The sequence below is a fragment of the Eucyclogobius newberryi genome, unplaced genomic scaffold (assembly GCF_026437365.1).
Source record: "Eucyclogobius newberryi isolate DKJ021-1_F unplaced genomic scaffold, fEucNew1.0.hap1 SCAF_30, whole genome shotgun sequence".
Taxonomy (NCBI): domain Eukaryota; kingdom Metazoa; phylum Chordata; class Actinopteri; order Gobiiformes; family Gobiidae; genus Eucyclogobius; species Eucyclogobius newberryi.
This window is the reverse complement of record NW_027315946.1, coordinates 50,001-60,000: the sequence shown is the minus strand read 5'-3', so window position 1 is coordinate 60,000 and position 10,000 is coordinate 50,001. Positions and strand designations below refer to the sequence as shown.

The following is a 10,000-nucleotide window of genomic DNA, read 5'->3' as shown; positions in this document are numbered from 1 at the left end:
ACTCGGACTCGGACTCGGACTCGGACTCGACAGACTCAGACTTAGACTCAGGAGCCGTTTTCAAAATGCTTTTATTAAAGACAAAGAAATTATTTTATGAATGAAAATCAGGGGGTGGGGCTTAACTGTAGCCATCCTTTTCAGGCTGTGATTGGCCCTCAGACGTGGGAGGGGCAATGGGGACCTCCAATTCACCTGAAAAAATAAAAATATGGTTCACACCCGGTTCAGACCCGGTTTGGACCTGGTTTGGACCTGGTTTACCTCTCAGTTTGGGGGCCAGCTGGTTCCAGAAGGAGCACTCTCTGGGTCTGAGTCCTTGCAGGGATTTGAGGGCGGGACTTATCTCCAGGTAAGTGGGTGTGGTATCATAGGGAAGGACACGCCCCCAACGCGGCAGCATGGGTCGAACACGGGCCGGGTTTGGGTCTCTGTGGGAGAGGAAAACTGGTTAGAATCTGGTTCAGTTCTGATTCAGTCCCGGTTCAGTCCCGGTTTAGTCCCAGTTTAGTCCTGGTTCTGACCCGGTTCTGACCCGGTTCAGTCCCAGTTTATTCCCGGTTCTGACCCGGTTCAGTCCCAGTTTAGTCCTGGTTCTGACCCGGTTCAGTCCCGGTTCAGTCCCGGTTCAGTCCCGGTTCTGACCCGGAGTAGATGAAGTTGGACACATATGAAATCAGAGCCTCAGAAACATGTCGCTCTGAAGACGTGAATCGCTGAGAGCTGATTGGACGAAGAGGCTCTCCAAACAGGAAGTGAACGTCCAGAGGAACTCGCACGTCCGCCCTGAGGGAGAGAGAGTTAGTACTCTGCAGTTTCTTCAGTATTCTTCATGTGACTCACCTGGTGGGCGTGGCCTGGGTCATGTGACTCACCTGATGGACGTGGCCTGGGTCATGTGACTCACCTGGTGGGCGTGGCCTGGGTCATGTGACTCACCTGGTGGGCGTGGCCTGGGTCATGTGACTCACCTGATGGACGTGGCCTGGGTCATGTGACTCACCTGGTGGGCGTGGCCTGGGTCATGTGACTCACCTGGTGGGCGTGGCATGGGTCATGTGACTCACCTGGTGGGTATGGCATGGGTCATGTGACTCACCTGGTGGGCGTGGCCTGGGTCATGTGACTCACCTGGTGGGCGTGGCATGGGTCATGTGACTCACCTGGTGGGTGTGGCATGGGTCATGTGACTCACCTGGTGGGTATGGCATGGGTCATGTGACTCACCTGGTGGGCGTGGCCTGGGTCATGTGACTCACCTGGTGGGCGTGGCATGGGTCATGTGACTCACCTGGTGGGTGTGGCATGGGTCATGTGACTCACCTGGTGGGTATGGCATGGGTCATGTGACTCACCTGGTGGGCGTGGCCTGGGTCATGTGACTCACCTGGTGGGCGTGGCATGGGTCATGTGACTCACCTGGTGGGTATGGCATGGGTCATGTGACTCACCTGGTGGGCGTGGCCGGCTGGTGGTACAGGTAAACTTTAGCTTCAGTCTGAGCCCAGACCTGAGCCATCTTCAGAGACGGACAAACCACAAACAGGTCCCTGCAACGAGACCCGAATTAGACCTGGTTTAGACCTGGTTTGGACCTGGTTTAGACCTGGTTTAGACCCGGTTTAGACCTGGTTTACACCCGGTTTAGGCCTGGTTTAGACCTGGTTTAGACCTGGTTTAGACCCGGTTTAGTCCTGGTTTAGACCTGGTTTAGACCCGGTTTAGGCCTGGTTTAGACCTGGTTTAGACCTGGTTTAGACCCGGTTTAGACCTGGTTTAGACCCGGTTTAGACCCGGTTTAGACCTGGTATAGACCTGGTTTAGACCCGGTTTAGACCTGGTTTGGACCCGGTTTAGACCTGGTTTAGACCTGGTTTAGACCTGGTTTAGACCCGGTTTAGACCTGGTTTAGACCTGGATTAGACCTGGTTTAGACCCTGTTTAGACCTGGTTTAGACCTGTTTTAGACCCGGTTTTAGACCTGGTTTAGACCTGGTTTAGACCTGTTTTAGACCTGGTTTAGACCTGGTTTAGACCTGGTTTAGACCTGGTTTAGACCTGGTTTAGACCCGGTTTAGACCTGGTTTACACCCGGTTTAGGCCTGGTTTAGACCTGGTTTAGACCTGGTTTAGACCCGGTTTAGTCCTGGTTTAGACCTGGTTTAGACCCGGTTTAGGCCTGGTTTAGACCTGGTTTAGACCTGGTTTAGACCCGGTTTAGACCTGGTTTAGACCCGGTTTAGACCCGGTTTAGACCTGGTATAGACCTGGTTTAGACCCGGTTTAGACCTGGTTTAGACCTGGTTTAGACCTGGTTTAGACCCGGTTTAGACCTGGTTTAGACCTGGATTAGACCTGGTTTAGACCCTGTTTAGACCTGGTTTAGACCTGTTTTAGACCCGGTTTTAGACCTGGTTTAGACCTGGTTTAGACCTGTTTTAGACCTGGTTTAGACCTGGTTTAGACCTGGTTTAGACCTGGTTTAGACCCGGTTTAGACCAGGTTTAGACCCGGTTTAGACCTGGTTTAAACCTGGATTAGACCTGGTTTAGACCCTGTTTAGACCTGGTTTAGACCTGTTTTAGACCCGGTTTAAACCTGGATTAGACCTGGTTTAGACCTGGATTAGACCTGGATTAGACCTGGTTTAGACCTGGTTTAGACCTGGTTTAGACCTGGATTAGACCTGGTTTAGACCTGTTTTAGACCCGGTTTAGACCTGGATTAGACCTGGTTTAGACCTGGTTTAGACCTGGATTAGACCTGGTTTAGACCTGGTTTAGTCCTGGTTTAGACCTGGTTTAGACCCGGTTAAGACCTGGTTTAGACCCGGTTTAGACCTGGTTTAGACCTGGATTAGACCTGGTTTAGACCTGGTTTAGACCTGGATTAGACCTGGTTTAGACCTGTTTTAGACCCGGTTTAGACCTGGATTAGACCTGGTTTAGACCTGGTTTAGACCTGGATTAGACCTGGTTTAGACCTGGTTTAGTCCTGGTTTAGACCTGGTTTAGACCCGGTTTAGACCTGGTTTAGACCCGGTTTAGACCTGGTTTAGACCTGGATTAGACCTGTTTTAGACCCGGTTTTAGACCTGGTTTAGACCTGTTTTAGACCCGGTTTAAACCTGGATTAGACCTGGTTTAGACCTGGTTTAGACCTGGATTAGACCTGGTTTAGACCTGGTTTAGACCTGGATTAGACCTGGTTTAGACCTGGTTTAGTCCTGGTTTAGACCTGGTTTAGACCCGGTTTAGACCTGGTTTAGACCCGGTTTAAACCTGGTTTAGACCTGGATTAGACCTGGTTTAGACCTGGTTTAGTCCTGGTTTAGACCTGGTTTAGACCCGGTTTAGACCTGGTTTAGACCCGGTTTAAACCTGGTTTAGACCTGTTTTAGACCCGGTTTTAGACCTGGTTTAGACCTGGTTTAGACCTGGTTTAGACCTGGTTTAGACCTGGTTTAGACCCGGTTTAGACCTGGTTTAGTCCTGGTTTAGTCCTGGTTTAGACCTGGTTTAGACCTGGTTTAGACCTGGTTCTGACCTTGTTATGACCTGGTTCTGACCTTGTTATGACCGAGTTCTCACCTGGTTGCGTTGTCCAGAGCTCTGGAGAACAGGTTGTATGAGGAGGGGGAGGGGCTATGGTCCAGGGAATAGAACCACGACGCCGCCTCCTTCAGCAGGTCTCCTTTAGTCTGGTTATGATCCAGGTCCTGGCCCAGAGACCGGACCAGAGCCTCGTAGAAGACAGTCTTGGCTTCGGCTCGACCCGAAAGCTCCTCAAAGTTCTGCAGAAGCACAAACATTTTTGTTTGCGGGTGCAGTTGAAGTATCTGAAAACTGCATAGGAATGTGTAGGATAAACAGGAGAGGTTTCCTGGTCAAAAAACAGGAAATTTGGTTGAGTGACGGGCGATGAAGAATGTGTAGGTTAATTTTCTGACCTCTCCTGAGTGTAAGACGATAGCCTTAAAATTGCATACAGCTGGACCCAGGTGGGGCCCAGGATCACCAGGGAGTTTTCTTTGTCTTTGAAAGGTATAAAAGCGCCTCGATTCGGAGGAACGGGGTTCTTCCTCAATTCGGCTAAGAGGGGACCCAGATTTGTCGACATCTGTATTTGACTGCTGCTTATTCATGATTAAAACCATTTTCTAAATCACGAAGCAGTGTCAAGCGCGTTGTCTTTTGTCTACCCAACGCACCTTCCAAACACCACCTCTGGAGAGGCACCACACAGTAAAAGTACTTTAGTGCAGTAAAAGTACTTTAGTTTAACAGGATCAAAGTTGAAGGAGTAAATAGTGCAATGCTCTCCTTCTTTTCCAATCTTTTTTAGCTCTATTTATTGTGATTGTGTAAATACTCTACGTTCCTTTGTCAGAGGCGGGGCTCAGAGGCGGGGCTCAGAGGCGGGGCTCAGAGGCGGGGCTCAGAGGCGGGGCTCAGAGGCGGGGCTCAGAGGCGGGGCTCAGAGGCGGGGCTCAGAGGCGGGGTTCAGTGGCGGGGCTTAAAGACACGCGCTGGATCTGCTTTAATTTAACTTTATTTTGTTGGATTATTGCGTGTTTTTTTGCGTTGTTGAAGTTTTCTGACCACTCTGCCATCATGGGACTCATCACAGACGATGATGTGGAGGACAGAGGACAGAGGACTGGAGCAGGACTTTGTGGAACCTCCTCCTCAACAACGCAGAAGACCAAGGAGAGGCCACGCCCCCCTCACCAGAGAACATCCAGGGACGGGACAGGCCACGCCCCCCTCACCAGTGACATCCAGGGACGGGACAGGCCACGCCCCCCTCACCAGAGAACATCCAGGGACGGGACAGGCCACGCCCCCCTCACCAGAGAACATCCAGGGACGGGACAGGCCACGCCCCCCTCACCAGAGAACATCCAGGGACGGGACAGGCCACGCCCCCCTCACCAGTGAACATCCAGGGACGGGACAGGCCACGCCCCCCTCACCAGAGAACATCCAGGGACGGGACAGGCCACGCCCCCCTCACCAGTGAACATCCAGGGACGGGACAGGCCACGCCCCCCTCACCAGTGAACATCCAGGGACGGGACAGGCCACGCCCCCCTCACCAGAGAACATCCAGGGACGGGACAGGCCACGCCCCCCTCACCAGAGAACATCCAGGGACGGGACAGGCCACGCCCCCCTCACCAGTGAACATCCAGGGACGGGACAGGCCACGCCCCCCTCACCAGAGAACATCCAGGGACGGGACAGGCCACGCCCCCCTCACCAGTGAACATCCAGGGACGGGACAGGCCACGCCCCCCTCACCAGAGAACATCCAGGGACGGGACAGGCCACGCCCCCCTCACCAGTGACATCCAGGGACGGGACAGGCCACGCCCCCCTCACCAGTGAACATCCAGGGACGGGACAGGCCACGCCCCCCTCACCAGTGAACATCCAGGGACGGGACAGGCCACGCCCCCCTCACCAGTGAACATCCAGGGACGGGACAGGCCACGCCCCCCTCACCAGTGAACATCCAGGGACGGGACAGGCCACGCCCCCCTCACCAGTGAACATCCAGGGACGGGACAGGCCACGCCCCCCTCACCAGTGAACAGCCAGGGACGGGACAGGTCACGCCCCCCTCACCAGTGAACATCCAGGGACGGGACAGGCCACGCCCCCCTCACCAGTGAACATCCAGGGACGGGACAGGCCACGCCCCCCTCACCAGTGAACATCCAGGGACGGGACAGGCCACGCCCCCCTCACCAGTGAACATCCAGGGACGGGACAGGCCACGCCCCCCTCACCAGTGAACATCCAGGGACGGGACAGGCAACGCCCCCCTCACCAGTGAACATCCAGGGACGGGACAGGCCACGCCCCCCTCACCAGTGAACATCCAGGGACGGGACATTGAGACAGTGACTCATACAAGGACCTGGTGTTTCATCTGAACCACAAACTGGACTCACAACACAGACTGAACAGGAAGAGCCAGAGTCGGCTCTATGTGCAATACTGTCATACCCATGTGCAATACTGTCATACCCATGTGCAATACTGTCATACCCATGTGCAATACCATCATACCCATGTGCAATACCGATATACCCATGTGCAATACTGTCATACCCATGTGCAATACCGATATACCCATGTGCAATACTGTCATACCCATGTGCAATACCATCATACCCATGTGCAATACCGATATACCCATGTGCAATACTGTCATACCCATGTGCAATACTGACATACCCATGTGCAATACTGTCATACCCATGTGCAATACTGTCATACCCATGTGCAATACTGACATACCCATGTGCAATACTGTCATACCCATGTGCAATACTGTCATACCCATGTACAATACTGACATACCCATGTGCAATACTGTCATACCCATGTACAATACTGACATACCCATGTGCAATACTGTCATACCCATGTGCAATACTGTCATACCATGTGCAATACTGTCATACTCATATGCAATGCTGTCACAATCATGTGCAATGCTGTCATACTCATATGCAATGCTGTCACAATCATGTGCAATACTGTCATAATCATGTGCAATACTGTCATACTCATGTGCAATTCTGTCACAATCATGTGCAATACTGTCATACCCATGTGCAATACTGTCATACCCCTGTGCAATACTGTCATACTCGTGTGCAATGCTGTCACAATCATGTGCAATACTGTCATACCCATGTGCAATACTGTCATACTCGTGTGCAATAATGCCACAATCATGTGCAATACTGTCATACCCATGTGCAATACTGTCATACCCATGCGCAATACTGTCATACCCATGTGCAATACTGTCATACCCATGTGCAATACTGACATACCCATGTGCAATTCTGACATACCCATGTGCAATACTGTCATACCCATGTGCAATACTGTCATACCCATGTGCAATGCTGTCATACCCATGTGCAATACTGTCATACTCGTGTGCAATGCTGTCACACTCATGTGCAATACTGTCATACCCATGTGCAATACTGTCATACTCATGTGCAATGCTGTCACAATCATGTGCAATACTGTCATATCCATGTGCAATACTGTCATACCCCTGTGCAATACTGTCATACCCATGTGCAATACTGTCATACCATGTGCAATACTGATATACCCATGTGCAAAACTGTCATACTTGTGTGCAATGCTGTCACAATCATGTGCAATACTGTCATACCATGTGCAATACTGTCTTACCCATGTGCAATACTGTCATACTCATGTGCAATAGTGTCACAATCATGTGCAATACTGTCATACACATGTGTAATACTGTCATACCCCTGTGCAATACTGTCATACCCATGTGCAATACTGTCATACCCATGCGCAATACTGTCATACCCATGTGCAATACGTTCATACCCATGTGCAATACTGACATACCCATGTGCAATTCTGACATACCCATGTGCAATACTGTCATACCCATGTGCAATACTGTCATACCCATGTGCAATACTGTCATATCCATGTGCAATACTGACATACTCATGTGCAATGCTGTCACAATCATGTGCGATACTGTCATACCCATGTTCAATACTGTCATATCCATGTGCAATACTGTCATTCTCATGTGCAATACTGTCATACTCGTGTGCAATGCTGTCACAATCATGTGCAATACTGTCATACCCATGTGCAATACTGTCATACCCATGTGCAATACTGTCATACTCATGTGCAATAATGTCATACCCATGTGCAATACTGTCATACCCATGTGCAATACTGTCATACTCGTGTGCAATGCTGTCACAATCATGTGCAATACTGTCATACCCATGTGCAATACTGTCATACTCATGTGCAATGCTGTCACAATCATGTGCAATACTGTCATACCCATGTGCAATACTGTCATACCCCTGTGCAATACTGTCATACCCATGTGCAATACTGTCATACCATGTGCAATACTGATATACCCATGTGCAAAACTGTCATACTCGTGTGCAATGCTGTCAAAATCATGTGCAATACTGTCATACCCATGTGCAATACTGTCTTACCCATGTGCAATACTGTCATACTCATGTGCAATGCTGTCACAATCATGTGCAATACTGTCATACTCATGTGCAATACTGTCATACTCGTGTGCAATGCTGTCACAATCATGTGCAATACTGTCATACCCATGTCCAATACTGTCATACCCATGTGCAATACTGTCATACTCATGTGCAATACTGTCATACCCATGTGCAATACTGTCATACTCATGTGCAATACTGGCACAATCATGTGCAATACTGTCATACCCATGTGCAATACTGATATAACCATGTGCAATACTGTCATACTCGTGTGCAATGCTGTCACAATCATGTGCAATACTGTCATACCCATGTGCAATACTGTCATACTCGTGTGCAATGCTGTCACAACCATGTGCAATACTGTCATACCCATGTGCAATACTGTCATACTCATGTGCAATGCTGTCAAAATCATGTGCAATACTGTCATACCCATGTGCAATACTGTCATACCCCTGTGCAATACTGTCATACCCATGTGCAATACTGTCATACCCATGCGCAATACTGTCATACCCATGTGCAATACTGTCATACCCATGTGCAATACTGACATACCCATGTGCAATACTGACATACCCATGTGCAATACTGTCATACCCATGTGCAATACTGACATACCCATGTGCAATTCTGACATACCCATGTGCAATACTGTCATACCCATGTGCAATACTGTCATACCCATGTGCAATACTGTCATACCCATGCGCAATACTGCCATACCCATGTGCAATACTGTCATACCCATGTGCAATACTGACATACCCATGTGCAATACTGACGTACCCATGTGCAATTCTGACATACCCATGTGCAATACCGTCATACCCATGTGCAATACCGTCATACCCATGTGCAATACTGTCATACCCATGTGCAATACTGTCATACCCATGTGCAATACTGACATACTCATGTGCAATGCTGTCACAATCATGTGCAATACTGTCATACCCATGTGCAATACTGTCATACCCATGTGCAATACTGTCATACTCATGTGCAATACTGTCATACCCATGTGCAATACTGACATACTCATGTGCAATGCTGTCACAATCATGTGCAATACTGTCATACCCATGTGCAATACTGTCATACCCATGTGCAATACTGACATACTCATGTGCAATGCTGTCACAATCATGTGCAATACTGTCATACCCATGTGCAATACAGTCATACCCATGTGCAATACTGTCATACTCATGTGCAATGCTGTCACAATCATGTGCAATACTGTCATACCCATGTGCAATACTGTCATACCCATGTGCAATACTGTCATACCCATGTGCAATACTGTCATACCCATGTGCAATACTGTCATACCCATGTGCAATACTGACATACCCATGTGCAATAGGGTACGACAGTCCCTGTCCCAGTCCCGTCCTAGTCCTGTCCGAGTCCCTGTCCCAGTCCCTGTCCCCGCCCCTGTCCCAGTCCCTGTTCTGCTCCCTGTCCCTGTCCAGGTCCCATTCCCTGTCCCGGTCCCTGTCCCGGTCCGTACCTTGATGTTCCAGGCTCGGGTGATGATCCCGTCGTGGTCAGAACTTCCCAGCAGAAGGTCCACACGGTGCAGTCCTCGGCTCAGGTCCTGGTTCTGTTTCAGGACGGGGCCCCAGGCTCTCATGGGGCCCGTCTGGGCCAGGATCCTGGTCTGAGCTGCATTTAGTCTCTGCAGGTCCACTTCCTGAAGGCAGCGCGTCACATGACTGAGGTCTCTGATGTCACAGCCCAGGTCCCGGGCCAGGTCAAAGGTCAGGCCCCGGGGTTCAGACTGGGACCGGACCAGGACCGGAGAGAAGACCGAGCCGCCCTGGGACACAAGGGACAGATGTTAGTCCTGGTTTGGCCTGTGGAGCGCTGCAGATGGTTCTTCTGGAATGTTCTCCTCTCTCCACAGAGACACACTGG

The 10,000-nt window shown here is 50.4% G+C and overlaps 1 protein-coding gene across 1 annotated transcript in view; it reads right to left on the bottom strand.

Annotated features, from left to right (window-relative positions):
• Nucleotides 1-54: 54 nt before the first annotated feature.
• Nucleotides 55-10,000, bottom strand: part of LOC140374705 (thyroglobulin-like) — a gene marked incomplete at its 5' end in the record, with an annotated part of 48,456 nt that continues 38,510 nt past the window's right edge. Inside the window, 6 exons of the mRNA XM_072461697.1 lie at nucleotides 55-195; nucleotides 265-431; nucleotides 646-786; nucleotides 1,452-1,550; nucleotides 3,591-3,793; nucleotides 9,594-9,902. Coding sequence (XP_072317798.1) covers nucleotides 122-195; nucleotides 265-431; nucleotides 646-786; nucleotides 1,452-1,550; nucleotides 3,591-3,793; nucleotides 9,594-9,902 — 993 coding nt within the window. The remainder of the gene's footprint in view (nucleotides 196-264; nucleotides 432-645; nucleotides 787-1,451; nucleotides 1,551-3,590; nucleotides 3,794-9,593; nucleotides 9,903-10,000) is intronic.